This window comes from Anolis sagrei, chromosome X, assembly GCF_037176765.1.
Source record: "Anolis sagrei isolate rAnoSag1 chromosome X, rAnoSag1.mat, whole genome shotgun sequence".
NCBI lineage: Eukaryota > Metazoa > Chordata > Lepidosauria > Squamata > Dactyloidae > Anolis > Anolis sagrei.
The window spans coordinates 20,903,112-20,927,192 of record NC_090034.1 but is presented as its reverse complement, the minus strand read 5'-3'; the positions used below and the strand labels follow the sequence as shown (position 1 = coordinate 20,927,192).

The 24,081-nt window shown below is 45.8% G+C and overlaps 1 protein-coding gene across 1 annotated transcript; it reads right to left on the bottom strand.

Annotated features, from left to right (window-relative positions):
• Positions 1–207: 207 nt before the first annotated feature.
• On the bottom strand, positions 208–4,856 carry NPW (neuropeptide W). The gene is made up of 2 exons (XM_060786522.2): positions 4,318–4,856; positions 208–632 (listed from the first exon to the last, which is right to left on the bottom strand). The coding sequence occupies exons 1-2, from the start codon at positions 4,737–4,739 to the stop codon at positions 611–613; spliced, it is 444 nt and encodes a 147-aa protein (XP_060642505.2). The 5' UTR covers positions 4,740–4,856; the 3' UTR covers positions 208–610.
• Positions 4,857–24,081: the final 19,225 nt, after the last annotated feature.

The window sequence follows — 24,081 nt, the reverse complement described above, 5'->3', positions numbered from 1 at the left end:
TGCATTCATTCTACAGTGTAGAATGATGCACCCTTTTGTCAGAGAAGGCTAAAGGTCATGGAAAACTACAACTCCCAGGATCCCATAGCCTTGAGCCATGGCAGTTAAAAGAGGTGTCAAACTGCATTCGTTCTACAATATAGACGAACCCTTCCTCCCTTTATTCCCAAACTATCTAATTCTTTCTTTACACAAGGAAGCATCTCATTCCGTTGATTAAATTTCATTTTTAATTAGCAAGGCCTCCCCCGGGGAAGGGATAAATAACATGAAATTGCAGAGAAGCGACAAGAGGGATTGGAAATGAGAGCCCCACATTATGCGTTTCCTTGCTTTATTCTCCGCCTGAGCTTCAAAAAAAGGAGGAGAGGAATGAGCATTTTCCGTTTTGCATTCTGACATTTTTTTGGTGAAGTTTCAAAATATCTGCAGGCATCGTAGAACTGGGAGGTCGATGGGTTTTGCAGTCGCTCTGCTTCTTCCTGGAAAGTGAATTGAAATGCATGAGTCCAAAGAGGTGGAAAGGGGGTTCCATTCGGGGACCATGTTCCCGGGGCCATTTGTGTGTGGTTTTCCAGGCATCCCTTCTGCTGGACAGGTTTGCGTTGCCTCAGATTGTGAGCTCAAACATTCTGCAAGGATTCAAAACAAAGGAAGAGGTTGCTGGAGAACTGCCTTGTGCCTTTGCAAGACCTTTTAAAATAAGGAAATTGACATTAAATTGACATTTTCTAAAGTGCATCTTCCTAAGATGAATCTACACTGTAGGATAATATTATTAAAGTCATCATCATCATCTCTGTTGAAGCCCGCCCTGAGCTCTGGTAAGAGGTGGGGAAGAAATAGTATAATTAGTATTGTTATTATTCTCATCAACAACAACAACAACACAAACTCTGTCATACCCTACACTGATCCTTAGAGAGAGAAAAAGTATTATGATGATTATTACATTTTGTTGGGTTGCTGTCAGTTTTCTGGGCTATCTGCTCATGTTCCAGAAGCATTATCTCCTGATGTTTCGCCCACATCTATGGCAGATGTCCTCAGAGGCTGTGAGGTCTGTTGGAAACCGAGCAAGTGAGCTTTATACATATGTGGAATAATGTCCAGGGTGGGGAGAAGGAACTCTTGTCTGTTTGTGGCAAGTGTGCATGTTGCAACTGGCCAGCTTGATTAGCATTGAATGGCCTTGCAGCTTCCAGGCCTGGCTGTTTCCTACTTGGGGGGATTTTTTTTGTTGGGATGTGTTAACTGGCCAGTATTTTTTTAAAAAAACTCTAAAATCAGGACAGTAAATAAAGAGCAGCACTGAAAAAACAGGTGAATTCCAGACAGGAAACAATCAGGACCAGCTAACACCCCCAACAAAGGATTTCCCCAGGCAGGAAGCAGCCAGGCTTTGAAGCTGCAAGGCCATTCAGTGCTAATCAAGCTGGCCAATTGCAACATTCACACTTGCCTCAAACAGACAAGAGTTTTTTCTTCCACCCTGGACATTACATAGATATATAAACCTCACTTGCCTAGTTTCCAACAGACCTCACAACCTCTGAGGATGCCTGCCATAGAGGCCTCTTTTTTCCTTGTTTTGGCACATTTTTCCTTCACCTGTCCCTTCTTCCATTTCCTTACCTGTACCCCCTTCCTTCCTCTTCCTTCTTGGAGTCCAAGGGTGAGCTTTTCCGCTTGCTGTGGGCATTTTAACACCTTCCTCTTTCTTATATGGCATCCTCTTCCTCTTTCTCCTCCTCATTTTTTCTTCCTTTGGGCAACCTAACCTGGATTCTCTTCCTTTTGCCTGTTGCTTTCTACCTTTCAACTAGTATCCCTTTCAGTTGAAACATTCACACCCAGCTCCAGCAGACAAGAGTCCTTTGTCCCACCCTGGTCATTCCACAGATATATAAACCCTTTTTCCTAGTTCCAACAGACCTCACTACCTCTGAGATTGCTTGCCATAGATGCAGGCGAAACGTCAGGAGAGAATGCTTCTGGAATATGGCCATACAGCCCAGAAACCTCACAGCAATCCAGTGATTCCAGCCATGAAAGCCTTTGACAACACATGATTACATTTGTTTCTTATCTTTCCAAGGCTTGAGGTGGTATACAGCAGAATTATTATTAGTAGTAGTAGTAGTAGTAGTAGTATTATTAGCATTATTATTATTATTATTATTATTATTATTATTATTCCCTACCTCTCTCCAAGGATTGAAACAGGATACCACAGAGATGATTATGATGAAACGTTTTACCGTATTTCTTACCCACCGCTCCTCAAGGCTTTATGTGGAGCATGGCAGTGTTAAATGTAACGCAATGTAACATGATTTTTGTGCCTGTGTGATACATATCATTTCCTAATGGGTTCTATCATAAAAACATGGAAAAAGCTGATTAGACTGCAAAAACTTTGTTTTTGTGGGACATCCTGCAGCACATTTTGCTCTACTTTTTCAATGAATGCCTCATCGTGTCTCATCCAAGTCAACGTAGTTTGTGGCAGCCACAAAAACAAAGTTTCTGGAGTAGAACAACTACTTTCAAAGTAAGGACTGCATAATTAATTAGGAAATCACATTTTCAAATCAGGAACAGATTTTTTTTAAATATTTTTAAATAGTGTAATAGCAACATTGTGAGAGTCCTATCTGGTCTCTCTTCCTTTTGCAAAGCACTCCCTTTCTCCTCCACCTTCTTTCTTACTCCTCTCTCTTGCTTGACAGGGAGGTTTTTAACTTTACCTGGCCCATCCCTGTCTCCTCTCACTTGTCCCCCCTTCCTTCCCCTTCCTCCTCAGAGTTCAAAGGTGACCTTTTCTGCTTGCTGTGGATACCTTACCACCTTCTTCTTTCTTACTTGGCATCCCCTTCCTCCTCTTTTCTCCTTCCTTTGGGCAAACTCACCTGGTGTCTTTTTTCTTGTACCTGTTCCATCTTCCATATCCTCACCTGTCCTCCCTTCTTTCCTCTTCCTCCTCAGAGTGCAAAGGTGAGCCTTTCCTCTTGCTGTGGTCATCTTACCACCTTGCTCCCCCTTCCTCCTCCTTCTCTTTTCTCCTTCCTTTGGACAACCTCACCTGGTGTCTTTTTCTTTCTTTTGCCTGTCCCCCCTTCCTTCCTCCTCGGAGTCCAAAGGTGAGCCTTTTCTTTTGCTATGGGCATCTTACCACCTTCCTATTTCTTACCTACACCCTTTTCCTCCTCCTCCTCCTCCCCCTTCTACTCCTCCTCCTCTTTTCTACTTACTTTTGGCCACTTTATCCCCTTCTTTCTGCTCACCTTTCCTCCCTTCCTTCCTCCTCGGAGTCATTATCCTCTCCCTTTGCTATGGGCATCTTAGCAACTTCTTATTTTTTTGCCTGGCATGCCTTTTCTCCTCCTTCTCCTCTTTTCTCCTTATTTTGGGCAACTTCACCTTGCATCCTTTTCTGCTTGTCCCCCCCCCCCTTCCTTCCTTCCTTTCCCTCCTTTGCATCCAAAGGCGAGCCTTTCCGCTTGCTGTCTTTTCTGACCTAACATCCCCTTCCTCCTCCTCCTCCTCACTTTGGGCAACTTTTCCCCCTTCTTTCTTCTCACCTGTCTTCCTTTGTTCCTCTCCCTCCTCAGCATCCAGAGGTGAGCCTTTCTGCTTGCTGTGGGCATCTTAACACCTTCTTTTTCTTAGGAAGCATCCCTTTCCTCCTCCTCCTTCCTCCTCCTTCTTCCTCCTTCCTTGGGCAACTTCAACTTGCGTCCTTTTCTGCTTTTTCCTCCCCCCCCCTTCCTTTCCCTCCTCTGCATCCAAAGGCAAGCCTTTCGTCTTGCCCTCTTTTCTGACCTAACATCCCCTTTCTCCTCCTCTTCCTCTTTACATCCCTTTATGGAAGAGGGGACAGGTGGAAGAAAATGACACCAGGTGAAGTTGCCCAAAGTAAGGATACTTTGGGCAACTTCACCTGGTGTCATTTTCTTCCACCTGTCCCCTCTTCCATCCTCTCACCTGGACAACCTTTCTTGCTCCTTGGAGTCCACAGGTGAGCCTTTTGGCTTGTTGTGGGCATCTTACCACCTTCCTCTTCTTACCGGGCATCCCCTTCCTCCTCCTTCTTTCTTCTTACTTTGGGCAACTTTGCGCCCTTCTTTCATCTCACCTGTCCTCCCTTCCTCCCTCTTCCTCCTTGGAGTCTGTGGTCTGCCTTTCCGCTTGCTGTGGGCATCTTCCCACCTTCCTCTTCTTTCTTGGCACACCCCTCCCTTCCTCCTCCTCCTCTTTTCTCCTTCCTTTGGGCAACTTTCTCTGGCCTGTCCTTTCCCTCTCCTTTCCTCTCACCTGTCCTCCTTTCCTTCCTCTCCTCCGTGAGGTCGGGGGTTCCTCCTCCTCCTCCTCCGCTGCTGCTGCTGCTCCGGGGGGCTCCATGGGGCGGCCCACGCCCAAGCCCCCTTCCTGGTCTTCCAGGGGGCCCTCTGCCCTGCCCAAGGGAAGCCTTCCCGGGCGGAGCTCAGGCGGATCCCCGGCGGCGGGGCCGGCGGGCCGGGGTCTCCCAGGAGGGGAGGCTGCTCCTGCCCCCCTTGTTCTTGGGCGGGGGGGTTTCTCCTCCACAGGTAGGGCGAGCGCCGGACCCCCATCAGCAGCCCCGAAGCCCTCCCCACCGTGTGGTACCGGGGGCTGGCCACGTGCTTGTACCAGGCGGCGGACGAAGCCCAGAGCAGCGCCCAGGCCAGTGCCCAGCGCAGGAGAGCCGGGGCCGCCATGAGGGCATCTAGTCGGACCCCCGGGGCTTGGCCTTGGATCTGGATGGAGAGAGAAAGAAAGAGAGAGAGAGAGAGAGGCTGCAAAGATGCTCCCCTCCTTGCCTCCCTTCGGCTCTCGCTTTGCAGGACTTTATATGCCCTTTCCAAAGGGGAGGGAGGGGCCACCGCTTCTAAGCTCCGCCCCCTTCCCTTTTCACCCCCACCTTTTCATCCCCTACCCCTTTTTTAAATGCAAAAGGTAATGGCCCTCTTGGGAAAAGCCGCACCGGTTGGAGCCTGTTGCCATTGTAGTTGGGCCAGGAAAAGTATTCTACCTGTTGTCCTTGCAACTGCAATGGGGAAAGCCAGCTCAGGTGGATTTCTAGCTGTCATACCTGCAGATCCACCATTAAAGGATTTCTGCCTGTTGTCCTTGCAACTGCACTGGGGAAAAGCCCACTCAGGTGGATTTCTACCTGTCATACCTGCAGATCCACCATTAAAGCTCAAATGGGGAGGATTGCTGCCTGTTGTCCTTGCGATTGCAATGGGAAAAAGCCAGCTCAGGTGGATTTCTACCTGTCATACCTGCAGATCCACCATTAAAGCTCAAATGGGGAGGATTTCTGCCTGTTGTCCTTGCAACTGCAATGGGAAAAAGCCTGTCAGGTGGATTTCTAGCTGTCATACCTGCAAATCCACCATTAAAGGATTTCTGTCTGTTGTACTGGGGAAAAGCCAGATCAGGTAGATTTTTAATAGTTATAACTGCAGATAGGCCAGGAATACCCAAATTGGGAGGGTTTCTGCCTGTTGTTGCTGGGAAAGCCGTACCGGTTGGATTCCTGCCTGTTGTTACAGCAACTGAACCAGGAAAGATCAAATTGGGAGGATTTGTGCTTTTTGCAATTGCAGAAATGCCAAGAAAGCTAAAACTGTGAGGATTTCTGCCTGTTGTCCACACTAGTTGAGCGGGCAGATCTGGCGTGCATCACGGAGACCTGGTTGGACGAAGCTGGAGGTGTGAATCTAACCCAGCTTTGCCCACCAGGCTTCTTCGTGCAGCACCAACCGAGATCCGGAGGGCAGGGAGGCGGGGTTGCAGTGGTCTATAGAGATTCTATCCCTCTGACCAGGGGCCCCATCCCACAGTCAACAAATTTTGAATGCATCCACCTGAGGGTGGGTGACCGGGACAGAATAGGGATTCTGTTAGTGTACTGTCCACCTCGCTGCACTACAGTCTCCCTACCTGAGCTAGCGGGGGTGGTCTCGAGCCTGGCATTGGAGTCTCAGCAGCTCCTTGTGCTGGGGGACTTCAATGTCCATGCCGAGGCGGCCCTTTCAGGAGCGGCTCAGGACTTCATGTCTGCCATGGCAACCATGGGGCTGTCCCAACAAGTAGCTGGCCCCACTCACAGCGCAGGACATACATTGGACTTGGTTTTCTGTCAGGGATGGGAGGAAGGTGGCGGTGTCGAGGAGCTGACCATTGCTCCGTTGCCATGGACCGACCACTACCTGGTCAGATTTAGGCTCACTGCTCCTCCTAACCTCTGCAGAGGTGGAGGACCCATTAAGTTGGTCCGCCCCAGGAGGCTTATGGATCCAGATGGCTTCCTGCTGGCTCTTGGGGAGTTTTCCGCCTCCTCGGTAGGTGAGCCTGTCGATGCCCTGGTCGCTCTCTGGAATGGGGAGATGACTAGGGCAATTGACACGATCGCTCCGGAACGTCCCCTCTCAAGTAGCCGAGCTAAACCAGCCCCTTGGTTCACTGAGGAGCTGGCAGCGATGAAGCGAAGGAAGAGGGAACTAGAGAGCGTGTGGCGTTCGGATCCGAGTGAGCCAAATCGAACACGGTTTGTGTCCTTTCTAAGGGCATATGCCGTGGCAATAAAAGCCGCAAAGAAGTATTTCTTTGCGGCCACTATTGCGTCTGCAAAGAACCGTCCGACTGAACTGTTTCGAGTTGTCAGAGGCCTTTTAAAACCCACCATTCAGGATGGGAGCCCTGGCGACTCGGCAGCTCGCTGTGAAGCTTTTGCTCAGTTCTTTGCAGACAAAGTCGCTTTGATCCGTTCTGGTCTGGATACCATATTAACGGCAGTCTCTGAGGATGTAACACGAGCACCTGCTTGTCCAGTTTTGATGGATTCATTTCAATTGGTGAAACCCGAGGATGTGGACAAGATGCTTGGAGGAATGAGGCCAACCACATGCATCCTAGACCCCTGCCCATCCTGGCTTCTACAGGAGGCCAGAGGGGGATTGGCTGAGTGAGTTAAGGTGGTGGTTAATACCTCCCTTCGGGAAGGCAAGATTCCAGCGAGCTTAAAACAAGCTATAATAAAACCGCTGTTGAAAAAACCATCACTGGACCCCACTAAATTCGACAACTATCGGCCAGTTTCCAATCTCCCCTTTTTGGGCAAAGTCCTGGAACGTGTGGTGGCCTCACAACTCCAGGCATTCTTGGTAGACACAGATTATCTAGACCCGGCACAGTCTGGCTTCAGGCTGGGACATGGTACCGAGACAGCCTTGGTCGCCTTAGTGGATGATCTGCGCCAGGAGCTCGACAGGGGGAGTGTGTCCTTGTTGGTGCTGCTGGACTTCTCAGCGGCCTTCGATACCGTCGACCACGGTATCCTTCTGGGACGCCTCGCGGGGATGGGTCTTGGAGGTACTGTTTTGCAGTGGCTCCGGTCATTCCTGGAGGGTCGATCTCAGAAGGTGTTACTGGGAGACACCTGTTCAACACCACAACCTTTGTCTTGTGGGGTTCCTCAGGGTTCAATACTGTCTCCCATGTTGTTTAACATCTACATGAAGCCGCTGGGGGAGATCATCCGGAGTTTCGGGGTACGGTGTCATCTGTACGCGGATGATGTCCAACTCTGTCACTCCTTTCCACCTACTACTAAGGAGGCTGTCCAGGTCCTGAACCGGTGCTTGGCCGCTGTGATGGTCTGGATGAGGGCGAACAAATTGAAACTGAATCCAGACAAGACAGAGGTACTCCTGGTTAGTCGTAAGGCCGAACAGGGCATAGGGTTACAGCCTGTGTTGGATGGGGTCGCACTCCCCCTGAAGACGCAGGTTCGCAGCTTGGGTGTGATCCTGGACTCATAGCTGAGCCTGGAACCCCAGGTTTCAGGGGTGACCAGGGGAGCATTTGCACAGTTAAAACTTGTGCGCCAGCTGCGCCCGTACCTTGGGAAGTCTGACTTGGCCACGGTAGTCCATGCTCTGGTTACATCCCGTCTAGACTACTGCAATGCTCTCTACGTGGGGCTGCCCTTGAAGACGGCCCGGAAGCTTCAATTAGTCCAACGTGCGGCAGCCATGATTCTAACAGGAGCGGAGCGCAGGGAGCATACGACCCCCCTGTTGCGCCAGCTCCATTGGCTGCCGATCTGCTACCGGGCTCAATTCAAGGTGTTGGCGTTGGCCTATAAAGCCCTAAACGGTTCCGGCCCAAGATACCTTTCTGACCGCATCTTGGCCTATGAACCCACCAGGACTCTGAGATCTTCCGGGGAGGCCCTGCTCTCGATCCCGCCGGCTTCTCAAGCACAGTTGGCGGGGACGAGAGATAGGGCCTTCTCGGTGGTGGCTCCTCGGCTGTGGAACGCCCTTCCTACAGATGTTAGGCTGGCACCATCTCTTATGGCATTCCGAAGAAAGTTGAAGACCTGGATATTTGTTCAGGCGTTCGAGTAATCTATTTGGTAGTTGAACATAGGAATGGAACAATGGACAACGAACCTGGACTACGCTTGGATGATGAGACGATTGGACATGGTTATTGTAATAATTGTGTATTGTAATTGCTTATTGTTATTAGGGGATAATGTGTTAAATTAATTGTTGTATGTTGCATCGAATTACTGCTGTTTTTACTGTTTGTTAACCGCTGTGAGTCGCCTTCGGGCTGAGAACAGCGGTATATAAGCAAAGTAAATGAATAAATAAATAAATAGTTGGATTCCTGCCTTTTGTCACTGCAATTGCTTTTGGGGAAAGCAAGATCAGTCAGTTTTAACCATCTGCCGCGACACTGGGAACCTGCTTGGATTTTTGCCTGTCGTGGCTCCATTTCCCAAAAGAATCTACAACTGTCTTGGGATTTGTAGTTTCTTGGTGTCCTTAGAATTCACGTAGAATTCAGAAGAGTGGAAGTACAGCTCCCACTTTTCCATAGATTGCAGCCATGACACTGAAGTGCTATCAAAGTGGAGCAACTTTATAGTGTAGATGCTGGAGAATAGTCCTGTGTTTTTCTCCATGAGAGTTTGCAACATGCCTTCTTATGCCAATGGGTACTAGTTCCTCACAAAACTACAACTCCCAAGATCCCATAGTATGGTGCCATGAAACTTAAACTGGTCTCAAAGGCCCCTTCTACACTGATTATTATCAAAGCAGATAATCCACATTATCCTCTTTGAACTGGAGTATATGAGTCTACACTGCCATATAATCCACTTCAAAGCAGATCATCTGGATTGTATATGGCAGTGTAGATGGGCACAGAGTGCATTTATTCTACAATGCAAGTCCATTTGGTTTCCTGATTTTTTCCTCCACTTTTTCCAACTTTACCCGACTTTATATTTTGAGCCAAAGCAGCCCAGGCAAAAGCTGCCCAAAGCTTTATTTTGAAGGAAATGCAGTGCTCTGCTTTGAGTCAAAAGAAGGAAGCTCCCTTTGGCGTCTATGAGCCCCAATTCAATTTTGAATTTTCGCGTGGACGGCTTATTTATTTTTCCCCCCTTGGCACAAATCCGGTCGCAGGCTTTGAAGGCTGCAAAATGGGGACAGGCCATTCAATCACTCCCAGGAATTGTACTTAAAATTAAATTGTAGTTTTATCTTGAGACGCACGGAAGGTAAACTGCAAAGAGATCGTCTGGCTTCTAGAATAAATGCAGCCTGATATTCAGGCGGGAAGACACAGCCCAAACCCTCCCAACAGATGGCCATCCAGCCTCTGAATCATAAAATCATAGAGTCAGAAGGGACCCCCAAAGGCCATCCAGCCAATCCAGAAGACACAATGAAATATCTCCTGACAGATGCCCATCCAGACTCATAGTAATTAGAAAGTATGTAGCGAAACAGGGCTAGAGTTGGAAGGGGCCCCAAAGGCCATTCAGTCCAACCCCTTTCAGGCCTGGCATCACTCAGGTCTTTCACTGCAGTGCAAACACCAATTTTTTTGCTTCTTTATATTATCTCTTTGAGAATTATAGTCATGTTTATGCATTTGGGGTTTTCACATTTACAGATTGGATTGCAAATGTCCTCTCAAGGGGACTTACTTACTGACTTACTTAGGAGATCCCTTGTTGTCCGAGTAAGATTGTCCTCCAACTTTGGTGTCCTGATGGTGGGTCCGTAGGTGACTATGGAGCCTTATTCTTGACCTGAAAGTTCTCCCGCAGTGAGGGCATCGGTTTTCAGGTGGAAGGCGGTCCCGGTCGGGGTTGGCTAGATGTGCCTTCCTCTTGGCACATTTCTCTCTTTCGCCCTCCATTCGTGCCTCTTCAAATTCTACAGAACTGCTGGTCACAGCTGACCTCCAGGTAGAGCACTCAAGGGCTAGGGCTTCCCAGTTATCGGTGTCTATGCCACAGCTTTTAAGGTTGGCTTTGAGCCCATCTTTAAATCTCTTTTCCTGTCCTCCAACATTACGTTTTCTGTTCTTGAGTTCGGAGTAGAGCAACTGCTTTGGGAGACCTTGATCAGGCATTCGGACAACGTGGCCAGTCCAGCGGAGTTGATGGTGTAGGAACATCACTCCAATGCTATTATTCTTTGCTTCTTCCAGCACACTGACATTTGTCCACCTGTCTTCCCAAGAGATTTGTAGGATTTTTCAGAGGCAGCGCTGATGGAATCATTCTAGTTGCATGTGACGTCTGTAGACAGTCCACGTTTCGCAGACATATAGCAGGGTTGGGAGGACAATAGCTTTATAAACAAGTACCTTGGTATCTCTACGGATGTCCTGGTTCTCAAACACTCTGTGCTTCATTCGGAAAAATGCTGCATTCGCAGAGCTCAGGCGGTGTTTTATTTCAGTGTCAATGTTGACTTTTGTGGAGAGGTGGCTGCCAAGGTAGTGGAAATCATAGAATCATAGAATCATAAAATCAAAGAGTTGGAAGAGACCTCATGGGCCATCCAGTCCAACCCCCTGCCAAGAAGCAGAAATATTGCATTCAAATGGTCGACATTTTCTAATGTTACACCATTAAGCTGTATCTCTGGCATTGGAGAGAGATTGGCTGGCGACTGCTGGATGAGCACTTTGGTTTTCTCAATGTTCAGTGACATGGCAAGCTTCTTGTATGGTTCTGCGAAAGTGTTTAGAGTGGCTTGTAGGTCTTCTTCTGAATGCGCACTGATGACGTTGTCATCAGCATATTGGAATTCTATAACAGATGTTGTTATAACCTTGGTTTTGGCTTTCAGTTTGCTGAGGTTAAATAGCTTGCTCTCTGGGGAAGCATCTACACTTTAACTCAGTGATGAATCATAGAATCATAGAATCAAAGAGTTGGAAGGGACCTCATGGGCCATCCAGTCCAACCTCCTGCCAAGAAGCAGGAATATTGCATTCAAATCACCCCTGATAGATGGCCATCCAGCCTCTGTTTAAAAGCTTCCAAAGAAGGAGCCTCCACCACACTCCGGGGCAGAGAGTTCCACTGCTGAACGGCTCTCACAGTCAGGAAGTTCTTCCTCGTGTTCAGATGGAATCTCCTCTCTTGTAGTTTGAAGCCATTGTTCTGCGTCCTAGTCTCCAAGGAAGCAGAAAACAATCTTGCTCCCTCCTCCCTGTGGCTTCCTCTCACATATTTATACATGGCTATCATATCTCCTCTCAGCCTTCTCTTCTTCAGGCTAAACATGCCCAGCTCCTTAAGCCGCTCCTCATAGGGCTTGTTCTCCAGACCCTTGATCATTTTAGTTGCCCTCCTCTGGACACATTCCAGCTTGTCAATATCTCTCTTGAATTGTGGTGCCCAGAACGGGACACAATATTCCAGGTGTGGTCTAACCAAAGCGAAATAGAGGGGTAGCATGAGTTCCCTAGATCTAGACACTATGCTCCGATTGATGCAGGTCAAAATCCCATTGGCTTTTTTTGCCGCCACACCACATTGTTGGCTCATGTTTAACTTGTTGTCCACGAGGACTCCAAGACCTTTTTCATACGTTCTGCTCTCAAGCCAGGCGTCCCCCATTCTGTATCTTTGCATTTCGTTTTTCCTGCCAAAGTGGAGTATCTTGCATTTGTCCCTGTTGAACTTCATTTTGTTAGTTTTGGCCCATCTCTCTAATCTGTCAAGATCGTTTTGAATCCTGCTCCTGTCCTCTGGAGTATTGGCTATCCCTCCCAATTTGGTGTCATCTGCAAACTTGATGATCCTGCCTTCTAACCCTTCATCTAAGTCATTAATAAAGACGTTGAACAGGACTGGGCCCAGGACGGAACCCTGCGGCACTCCACTTGTCACTTCTTTCCAAGATGATGAAAGCAGTCATCACTAATAGTCAACATGGATTTATCAAAAAAATGAGTCATAGCAGATTAATATGATCTCTTTTTCGATAGAGTTACAAGCTGAGTAAATGCAGGAAACGCTGTGGATGGAGTGTATCTGGATTTCATGAAGGCCTTCCTTCAACAATGTGCCTTATGACCTTCTGGCAAACAAACTAGTCAAATGTGAGCTAGGCAAGACTACAGCTAGGTGGATCTGTAATTGGTTAAGTGAATGAACCCAGAGGGTGATTCTCCCCAATAATTCCCCTTCATCCTGGAAAGAAGTGAGGAGTGGAGTGCCATAAGCAGGGTTTTGTCCTGGGCCTGGTTCTGTTCTTTATTAATGACTTAGATGAAGGGTTAGAAGGCATGATAATGAAGATTGCAGATGACACCAAACTGGGAGGAATAGCCAATACTCCAGAAGAAAGGAGCAGAATTCAAAATGATCTTAACAAATTTGAGAGATTGGCCAAAACTAACAAAATGAAGTTCAACAGGGACAAATGCAAGATATTCCACTTAGGCAGAAAAAAAAAATGAAATGCAAAGATACAGAATGGGGAACGATGCCTGGCTCGAGAGCAGTACGTGTGAAAAAGATCTTGGAGTCCTTGTGGACAGGAAGGTGAACATGAGCCAATAATGTTATGTGGTGCCTTTAAAAGCCAATGGGATTTTGGCCTGCGATAAATAGGAGTCTAGTGTTTATATCCAGGGAAGTCATACTACTCTTCTGCCTTGGTCAGACTACACCTGGAATCACACTGTGTCCAATTCTGGGCACCACAGTTTAAGGGAAATGTTGACAAGCTGGAATGTGTCCAGAGAAGGGCAATTAAAATGATCAAGGGTCTGCAGAAAAGGCCCTATGAGTAGCGACTTAAAGAGCTGGGCATGCTTAGCCTGCAGAAGAGAAGGCTGAGAGGAGATGTGATGAGGGGAAGTCATAGGGAGGAGGGAGCAGGCTTGTTTTCTGCTGTCCTGGAGACTAGGACGCGGAACAATGGCTTCAAACTACAAGAAAGGAGATTCCACTTGAACATGAGGAAGAACTTCCCAACGGTGAGAGCTGTTCAGCAGTGGAACTCTCTGCCCAGGATTGTGGTGGAGTTTCTTTCTTTGGAGGCTTTGAAACAGGCTGGATGGCCATCTGTCGGGATACTTTGAATGCGATTTTCCTGCTTCTTGGCAGGGGGTTGGACTGGATGTCCCACAAGGTCTATACCAACTCTATGATGCGATGTTTTAGGCCCCATCAACGCTGCTGTTAAATGCAGTTTGGATCATAATGGTCAATGTAGACTCATATAATGCAGATTGAACTGGATTATATGAGTCTACTACACTTATATAATATCAGGATGCATTGAACTGAATTATATGGCAGTGTAGATGGGGCCTCAATGCTATCAAATCCTGGGCATTGAAGTTTCACAAAGTTGTTTGCTTCCTCAGCCAAAGAGAGCAAAATGCAACCCCATTGCATGGAGCCAGGGTAGCTGAAGTGGTGTCAAAGTGCATTAAGTCTACAGTGTGGATGCACCCCCCTCCCATCCGTTGTCATCCAATTTGCTATTTCTCCCCCTCAATGAGTGTCAGACATTTGCAACGGTTGTACTGTTTCATGTGTGATTAAACAACAGAGGGATGACTCGCGCTTTGCTCATGCTCTGACAAGCGTGCACTTCGCTGCTTCTTTTTTTCCTCACCATTCATTAAAATGGCATCACAACAAAGGCATTCAGAAGAATCATCATCATCATTATTATTATCGAGGGACAAAAGTTTGTCTCAACAACTGAGAAACGGAATAGATTGGAGTTGGAAGTTGTGGTTCCAGTTCAAATTTGCGACCAGAACCACAAAGATATCTATCTATCTATCTATCTATCTATCTATCTATCTATCTATCTAATAAAAATGAGTGTATGTTTGTATGTATCTATGTTTGTATGTATTTTTCAAGATAGGCCTGACTTCCAGAGAGCACTGTAAGTCCCGCCAACAACGGACCTGGACCAGGGGCAGCTCAACCCATTACGCAAAGTAAGCATTTGCAGTATAGTTGATTTTGCCCAGGGGCGCTCTTGAGGTGCTCTTGGGGGGAAATAGACCTTGACATATGCGAGTTGTAGTTACTGGAATGTATAGTTCACCTACAATCAAAGAGCATTCTGAACTCCACCAATGATGGAATGGAACCAAATATGGCACACAGAACTCCCACGACGAACAGAAAATATATATCAGTGATTGGTTGGGGGGGGGGGGGGAAATACTGTTTGCTTGCCGTTGAAAATTACCTAGGGCCACTCTGATCTGGACCAAGCCTGATCTATATAATAAAAGTGAAAATATGTTTGTATCTATCAGTCTGTTTGTCTATTTATCGCTCTATGTATGTTTGTATTGACTCAGCATGATGGTGTTGTCGAGCAATTTAGAATGGCTGTGGATAGTGAGAGCCAATCCACTGTGGGTTTAGCCTGGTGAGAAAAAAGAAGCCAGTATTCTAGAATAAATCTCACCAAGTTGAAGCAGAAGCCACTGAGGTATTTATTTCTGTTCCAGCTGGAAAAGGATGATGGCTGCAGTAATCTGCCGAAGAAACAACCATTTAACATGGGAAGAGTTCTTGTTGTGGTTGTTAGTCTTCTGCAGATTGGCCAAAACTTGACTCCCACCGATGGTGGATCTGGAGCAAACTTGATACACACACCCAACATGACCAACTTTAAATACTGGTATAGTTTGGAAGGGATTCACCCACAATTCTGGAAGTTATAGTTCACCCACAATCAAAGAGCACTGTGAACCCAACCAACAACAGATCTGGACAAAACTTGGCACACAAACCCAATATGACCAACAGGAAATACTGGAGGAGATGGGGAGGGGGGGGGGTGTTGACCCTAGAATTTGGGACTTACAGTTCTCCCAAACTCAGAGAGCATTCTGAACCCAACCAATAATGGATCTGCTGATTAAACTGGGTTATATGGGGCAGGAGCTCCACTGCCCTGTATTCCAGGATCTGAACCCAGACAATCTGCTCTGAACATTATCATATGAGTCTACGCTGCCAGACAATCTAAAATAATCTGGAATCAGATCCTGGGATATAGAGCAGTATAGATGCAGCCTGAGTTTATACTGCTATATAATCCAGTTCAATGCAGTTAATCTTAAAGGCCCAATCTCCACTTCCATATAATATAGTTTGAACTGCATTGAACTGGATTATATGAGTCTACACTGCCATATAATCCAGTGAAATGTGGTTAATTTTAAAAGAGCCATCTTCACTGCCATATAATGCAATGTAGACTCATGTAATGCAGATTAACCTGGGTATATGAGTCTATACTACCATATAATCCAGTTCAATCTGCATTATAATGGCAGTGTAGATGGGGCCATATACCATTTGGGGATTTGCAACATGGCAAGGCCATTGTAAACCCTTCAATTTGATAAACTGGCACAAAATTGATGTAACGGAGGAGTCCAGATTTGCCGAATTGGGTCCACCGCTCCCATTTCCGGCTCTTTTTGTCTCTCAGGTCCCTTTACAGTGAATAAGGATGAGTCTCTGTGATCCCAAATGAGCCAGAATTTCACCCCGGAGACATTAATGCAAATAGATCTTCCATCCTCCAGTATTTTGAGTCAGATAATATGCTGCTCAGAGGTGAATCAAAGGAGACAGAAAAAAGGAATAATATCCCCTTTTAATCTTATCGGGGAAAACACCCCTTAAACCCCACATTTCTCAGGTTTTTTGCAAATCTGAAAAACAATAAACGTCCAGTTGTCTGTTTTAGTTATCCTTAAAAGCAGAAAGGGAGTGTGTGTGTGTGTTGTGTTTTTCCTCTCCTCCTGAATGTGGATATTCTGCAGCTGGCTCCCTGGCATATAATGCAATCTCCGCACATTATTCAAGGATAAAAAAAGGACAGGACACGTTTCAGAGGGGGAACTTGAAAGCAACAGGCCCCTGACTGCCAAGTTTTATGGGTTGCATTAAAAACAAAAAAGGCATGATTCAATTTTTAATTGTAATGTTCATCTTGCTTTGGGCCCGATGGCAGCTCGGTTCCTTTTAGGATAAATTACATTCGCTGTAATGCAGATATCTGATAAGAGTTGGGTTGGTTCAGGATTAGACCGGGCCGTGAGGTCTGGAAGCCAAAAATCGAGTCCTGAGGTGTGTCTATCGTACAACAAATGCAGTTTGACATCACTTTAACTGTCGCGGCCATGGAGGCATGGGATTTGCCGTTTGATATTATATTTAGGATGCATCTATACCAGGCCTGCACAACATATGGCCTGCAGGCTGTATGCAACCCATCAAAAGCTGTGACCCTGATCTAGAGCTAAAATTTAGAGGTCTTTGCCAGGAGGCAGAGACCAATTAGACTCATCAAAGAGTTCATTTCCCTGGCGAGAAGAGAAGCACCCAATATTTTTCCCTGATTTCCCAATGAAAGGTCTCACCAAGTTGAAGAAAAGCCATTGAGGTTTTATTTGCGATTCAGCTGAAAAGGATGCAGAGCAGCAATCATTCGCTGGCAGAGCATGAGGAGAGTACACCAATATAGTCATATTAGTAAATTCAAAGTTGCAGAGTTCAAACTCCCCGCCCCGGCTTTCCTGTTGTTCCCCGCCATGATTGGGCGATGGGCGAACAGCTGGGAGGCAGTCCTCCCACCCCCGGTGCCTCTGGGCCAATCAGGAAGCTCCAGTGGTCCGTAGGATCCAATGGGGAGACCTCTGCCACCTGGCGGCGACAGCAAATCAGGAGAGAGGGAGGCAGGATGATAGAACACAAAGGAATCTGGGAAGGAGTCTTTAAACAAAGGAAATGCCATGTGGCCTGAGACAAAAAGCTCAAACAGGGCCGATCTATTGTGTTCATGAGTGTTGTGAATCAACATGTGTAAAAATTATCCAGATCCTTCCTGGCTGTGAGACAGGAGAACAATGATGGCAGCCTGAGGTTAATGCTATCAATGGGAAGTAAACAAAAGCAGAGGGGAAGATTTCCCCTTATCTTACTTGAAGAGTGATAGAAACTTTGCCAAACAATTCTTTACTCTAGTGGGCCATCTCCGATGCTAGAGATAAGAATCTCCTTCTTTTATCCATGCAAGTGTGTCTTTGGCGGGAGGTTTCAGTAATCGCTAATGGCTTTTGTTTCTGAAGGCCAGGGGGTTCCCTTACATATTTCTTTGGAGGGAGAAGGGGCAAAGGGTCAGGAATACAAGGAAACATAAAAATCATATAGAAATTATACACAGGGAAATCATATGCAGGTATCTTCCCATCCAGGACCCCAGAGAGTAATTAATAATACCAATTATAAAAAGGCAGACGATATCAGGACACAGTATGAATTCATAAGTTGTCTTGAAGAAAGTTCATGGGTAGAGAGCGAGTCCTTGAAGAGAGTGGAGTCCAGGAATGTAGCAGAAATCAAAAAGCCACCAAAAGGAGTCTATGGAGTTCCACTGGGCCAAGACACAAAGCCCTGCAGCGCTGGGATGGAAGCCGGTCCCATGGTCCTTGGAAAACTACAGCTCTCTCTCTCGAGAGAGAGAGGCAGAGACCCCAAGGTCTAGCCATTCCCGAAGCCTCGTGGGGTCCTCACTGTTGTTAGGGTCTTGGCAAATTGATCAAGACTTAACCCCTATTGTGCAGTCTGGTACCCTTGTCCTTTGCAGAACTATAAGTTACCATCCCTTGTTGCGGGGTGGGGGGGGCATGCTCAACTTCAACCCTTAGAGGGGGCTGGACTTCCCCTTGTGCTGTTCCCTTGGCCAGGAAGACTGCCCCTTCACTGCCTTCTTGGTCAGGGAGGGAGGAAAAATGGAGGGAGGGAAGGAGGAAGAAAGGAAAGAAAAGAAAGGGAGGGAGGAAGAAAGAAGAAAAGAGAGAGAGAAAAGGAAGGGAGAAAGGAAAAGTGAGTGGGGGAAGGAAAGGAGGAAGAAAAGAAAGGAGGGAGAAAAAAGGCAAAAGAAAGAAATGGAGGTGGGGAGAAAAGGAAGGAAGGGAGGAAGAAACAAAGGCAAGAAGGTGGGGAGGGCGTGAGGGAGGGAGGGAGGGAGGAAGAAAAAGAAAGTGAGGGAGGGAAGGAGGAAAGGAAGGGAGGAAGAAAGAAAGGCAAGGGGGGAAGGGTGAAAGCAAGCAAGCAAGAAAGGGAGATAGGAAAAGAGAGAGGGAACAAAAGAAAGGAGGAGAGAAAGGAAGAAAAGAAAGGAGGGAGGGAGAAAGAAAGAAAGAAAGACAAAAGAAAGACAGACAGAAAAACAAAGAAAGAAAGAAAAAGAAAGAAAAAAGACAGAAAAACAGAAAGAAAGAAGGAAAGAAAGAAAGAAAGAAAGAAAGAAAGAAAGAAAGGAAAGGAAAGGAAAGGAAAGGAAAAGAAAGGAAAAGAAAGGAAAAGAAAGGAAAGGAAAGGAAGATAATGTTGGGGTTCAGTCTGATCCTGATCTGTGTGAACAGGATTCTCTGATAGTTTTTCAAACTGAGCAAGCTCTCCCTGACTCTGACAGTGTGGAATCTGTTGTTGATGCAGAGGTCAGTGGGAATGAAAACGAAACCCAACAGTTAGAAGAGAATGTTTTGGAAGTTAGCCGTGATATCTCCCCACCTGGGCTTGATAATGAGGTCCGAAGAGAACAGATAGTGAGAGATAGATTTGTTTCCCAGTCTGTACGAAGGTCACAGCGCCTTCAGCAGAAATAGGCCCAAACAGAAAAGTCAAGGGGCGTTTCTAAGAATAGCTTCTTTGGTTTAAGAGCATCCCTGCCGGGTGCTTCTTTAGGTCAAGCAACGTTCGGGACTGTGGCTGGTCTTGGCAGAATTCCTGTGTTCCATGGCCAGTAATCCCAGAGGCTTGTAGTTTCCAAGTTCATGGTTAGTAAAAGGCTAACAGACTCCTGGTTATTGTTTTGTGGCTTTTGAAGTTTTGCTCAAGTTCAGAGATCCTATTGACTACTGTGTTTTTCTGTGGCTTTTTTACTCTGCATTTACCTTTCTTTTGTAACCAATTTTTCATCAATAAACAAGGATTGCTTTTCCTACAGTCCAGAGTGGTGGATTTAATCTTATGGTCTTGTTTCTTGAACTGGGATGCAACAGATAAGAAAAAGGGAGGGAAGGGGGAAAGAAAGAAAGGGAAGGAGGGAGGAAGACAGGATGAAAAGAAAGGAGATGTGAAGAAATAAAGAAAAGAAAGAACAACAAAGAAAGAAAGGGAAGAAGAAAGAAGGAAAGAAAAAAGAAGAGAAAGAAAGGGAGATAGGAAAAAGGGAGGGAGGGAGAAAAGGGAGGAAGAAAGAAAGAGAGGGAGGGAGGAAGACAGGAAAGAAAGGGAGGGAAAGGGGGGGGGGGAGGAAAGGGAAAGAAAGAAATGGAGGAAGAAAAAAGAAAGGGAAGGAGGGGAGGAAGACAAGAAGAAGGCAGAGAAGAAGAGAGAAATAAATAATTAGGATAAAAAGAGGGAGGGAGAAAGGAAGAGAAAGAAAGTTTCCAAAAAATGCAGTGTAGTGATTTTTTTTCCTTCTCGTGTTAGAAGTGACTTGAGAAACTGCAAGTTGCTTCTGGTGTGAGAGAATTGGCCATCTGCAAAGACGTCCGGATGTTTTGATGTTTTACCATCCTTGTGGGAGGCCTCCCCGCATGGGGAGCTGGAGTTGACAGAGGGAGTTCATCCACGCTCTCCCTGGATTCAAACCTGCAACCTGTTGGTCTTCAGTTCTGTCGGCACAAGGGTTTAACCCACCTCGCCACCGGGGACTCCAGTGTATTATTATTATTATTATTATTATTATTATTATTATTAAACTTTATTAATACACTATCTCCCAACAAGGACTCGGGACAGCTAACATGAGGCCAAGCCCGACAAATACAATAAACAAAATAAAATATGTACAGCAAGTAATAACTCAAATAAAATATAAATAAAATACAAACAATAAAAGAAAAAATATCACAGTGGGATAAAATACAAGATATGAGGTAAGATGAAAAGTTAAAAACAAAGAGTTGAACAAAATGGGCTCGGCCAAATTTATTTATCGTGTCATCAGCAACCATTGTTTTACAATTCTAACAGAGCAAAACAAACACAGAGATTAAAATGAAAAAGAAAAAAAAAGAAAAAAAAAACCACACAGATTTTGTAAATTTGGTATTTGGTTAAATGTCCTTTGACCAGTATCTGGCCACTTGGAGTGCCTCTGGGGTTGCCGCAAGAAGGTCCTCCATCGTGCATGTGGCAGGGCTCAGGGTGCATTGCAGCAGGTGGTCAGTGGTTTGTTCTTCTCCGCACTCGCATGCCGAGGATTCCACCCTGTAGCCCCATTTCTTAAGATTGGCTCTGCATCTCGTGGTGCCAGAGCGCAATCATGCAAAGGATAAAAAACAGGGGGGATTGAATGAGATAGGAAAATGGAGTAGTTTATCTGGTGATAGATATGGATAGGACAAGCTATAGGGTTTAATTTTCCTGCTATGGGATGAGGAAAAGTGCATTGAGAGAACAAGTTTATGCTGGGACGGTCATGGTATGGGGATTTGTTGTTTGTTCATCAAAAGCAAGCCAGAACAGCCAAGTTTTCAAGCTTTTCCTAAAGGCTGACAAAGTGGGTGTAGTGGTTTGAGAACCTGGGACTGTGGCTCTGAGCCCACTGGGTGCCTTTAGGGCAGCCCCACTCTCTTAGCCTCAGAAGAGGACAAAGGCAAATCCCCTTTGGAGGAATCTTGACAGAAAAACTCTCAGAATGATAGGTGCTGAACTTAGATAACATCCTTCTCCTTTTCCTCGCAATGTTTGGCGGTTCATTTCCGTGACAGACTTTGTATTTCTAGGTGCAAAGATTACTGCAGATGCAGACTGTGGCCAGGAAATCAGAAGACGCTTACTTCTTGGGAGGAGAGCAATGTCCAGTCTCGATACAATAGTAAAGAGTAGAGACATCAGACTGGCAACAAAGATCCGCCTAGTCAAAGCCATGGTATTCCCTGTAGTCACCTACGGATGTGAGAGCTGGACCTTAGAGAAGGCTGAGCGAAGGAAGATCGATGCTTTTGAACTGTGGTGCTGGAGGAAAGTTCTGAGAGTGCCTTGGACTGCGAGAAGATCCAACCAGTCCATCCTCCAGGAAATAAAGCCCGGCTGCTCATTGGAGGGAAGGATACTAGAGACAAAGTTGAAGTACTTTGGCCACATCATGAGGAGAGAGCAAAGCCTAGAGAAGACAATGATGCTGGGGAAAGTGGAAGGCAAAAGGAAGAGGGGCCGACCAAGGGCAAAATGGATGGATGGCATCCTTGAAGTGACTGGACTGACCTTGAAGGAGCTGGGTGTGGTGACGGCCGACAGGGAGCTCTGGCGTGGGCTGGTCCATGAGGTCATGAAGAGTCGGAGACGACTGAACAAATGAACAACAACAACAAATGCCATCTCATTTTATAAATACTTCCCCTAATTAAAAAATGGTTTCATTCAGACGCGTTTCATATTTGCTACTTGTTTTGTGATATGACTTGAGATTCAGACCTCTGTAGATGTGCAGCTCACATTGTTATTGCTTCTTTTTGGGGGGGGACTGTCTAATGATTGCATGCAAGTAAACAAATCTGAATTGATTAGGCATTAATCTGCATTGATTAGGTGTTAACTTGCCACAGTCAACGTTTGGGAGGGGAAAAACAATGCATATTTTAATATTCAGTCGGAAAGCAAAATGAAAGAAAGAGATGACAGATCCAAACAAATGTAAATACTGCCAACATCAATGGGACCAGGACTGACCCATATATTGCAGCAATCTATCTATTTAATATTTACTTTATATTGATTATTCTGTCTTTCTCCCAATATAGGGACTTTGCTTTTTCTGAAGATAGTGATGGTGGCTCTGTTTCAGATTTTAGTCTGAACTTTAAGGTGCTGATATTATTTGGAATTGGACTGGAGCTTTCTATGGATCTGGAAAGTCAAAGCAATGGGTCCAAGAGCATATGTTATGTCCCATTATCACTCAATGATATTTAAGTGATAATGAGTCTGAAATATTCCCCAAAGCCAATATAGTTGAATTGTAGCTATCATACTTTGGACACTTCATATTTATTGCAAAATAATAATAATAATAATAATAATAATAATAATTTGCAGTTGTAAAAGAAGATTACAACAAAAGTGGATTGACTTCAGCAGGGATGATAAGAAATTTAGAATATAATTATGTGAGGGAACTGCCTGGCAAGCATTATGCTGCCAAGCATTCCGTATGCTAATCACTACCACCCGCTAGGCATGCCACTATACCACTCACCATTAACTACGAAACATGACATGTTGGGAGCTACTGCCTATCTTTTGTTATACTCTTTGCCTGAGGCTGAGAAGCATTCTTGAGTGATGGCCTTTAGCTTGACTCATTCAGTTCAGATAGTTTCTTATATATCCATTTCGAGGCACCGCATATTTGCCTTTTTAAAATGTTTTAACTGCCCTAAGTCCCTCCAAGGAGAGAGGTGGTCTCAAAATAAAGTTATTATTATTATTATTCTATTTAGTGCATTTGACAATAAGGTAGAATAAAAGAACAGTATATATTTCAGACTTGGGAAATAGATACACTATATAAAAGGATAAAAGTTATACAGAAAGGAACAGGTACAAATATGGTAGTTGTTGATCTTTGTTTTTTTATTATTATTATTATTGGGCATGGGGATGATGGGATTTTGTAAATATCTTTTCCCAGGCCAGCCAAATAAAGAATGTTGAAATAGCCGAAGTCTCAGGGTTGTTGTAGGTTTTTTCAGGCTATATGGTCATGTTCTAGAGGCATTGTTCTACTCATGTTCTGTCGCCACTGGGTCCAAACAAAATGTCTTTATTCTATAGAACGCACACTTTAAACCCAGTGGGAAGCCGGGGTGCCCGAAGAGAGATTGTTAGAGACTTCCAGAAGTAATGGGCTTTAGAGTTCTTTAAAGGTACAAAAAAGTCTTTATTAAGGAACAAATCTTCAAACAACTTCAAGACTTTACTATTCAAGTCTTTAAGAGACTGGCACTAACTTGGTTTAACTGAGGTTCTGCAGTGCTGTCCTGTGGAAACTTCAGGGCTGTTTTCCCCTCTGGTGCTGTGAGGCTGAGAGGCTGTGAGCTCTCAGCCGCCTTTGGGACCTTTTCCTTCTGTTTCCCTGGAACTGGATGGTCACTGGATGACCCCTGGATGGTCGCTGGATGGACCCCGGATCACCTTTGGATGATCCCCGGATGGCTATTTCTATTTCCCCTGAAGGTTTTGAGGAATGAAGCCTTTCCTACGGGACTAGCTGATCTGCGTCCTATAGACTGGCTTCCTTGTGTGACTGACTGAAAAATGGCCCCTTACCTCCAAAAACTCAAAAAGGGGCGGGACCAGGGAACCTAACTATAATTGGCAGGTGGCTTACCCTATGATTGCAGCCTATAACAGGAAGCCACCCTGCTGCAAAATCTCAAGTCTGGGATTGCAAACAAACATTAACTGCAAAGCAAACAAAATAGGAGCTCCTGGTACAGCTGTACCAGCACAGGCATTCTCTCCTGACATTTCGCCTGCATCTATGGCAAGCATCCTCAGAGGTAGTGAGGTCTGTTGGAACTAGGAAAATGGGTTTATATTTCTGTGGAATGACCAGGGTGGGACAAAGGACTCTTCTCTGCTGGAGCTAGGTGTGAATGTTTCAATTGGCCACCTTGATTAGCATTTGATGGCCTGGCAGTGCC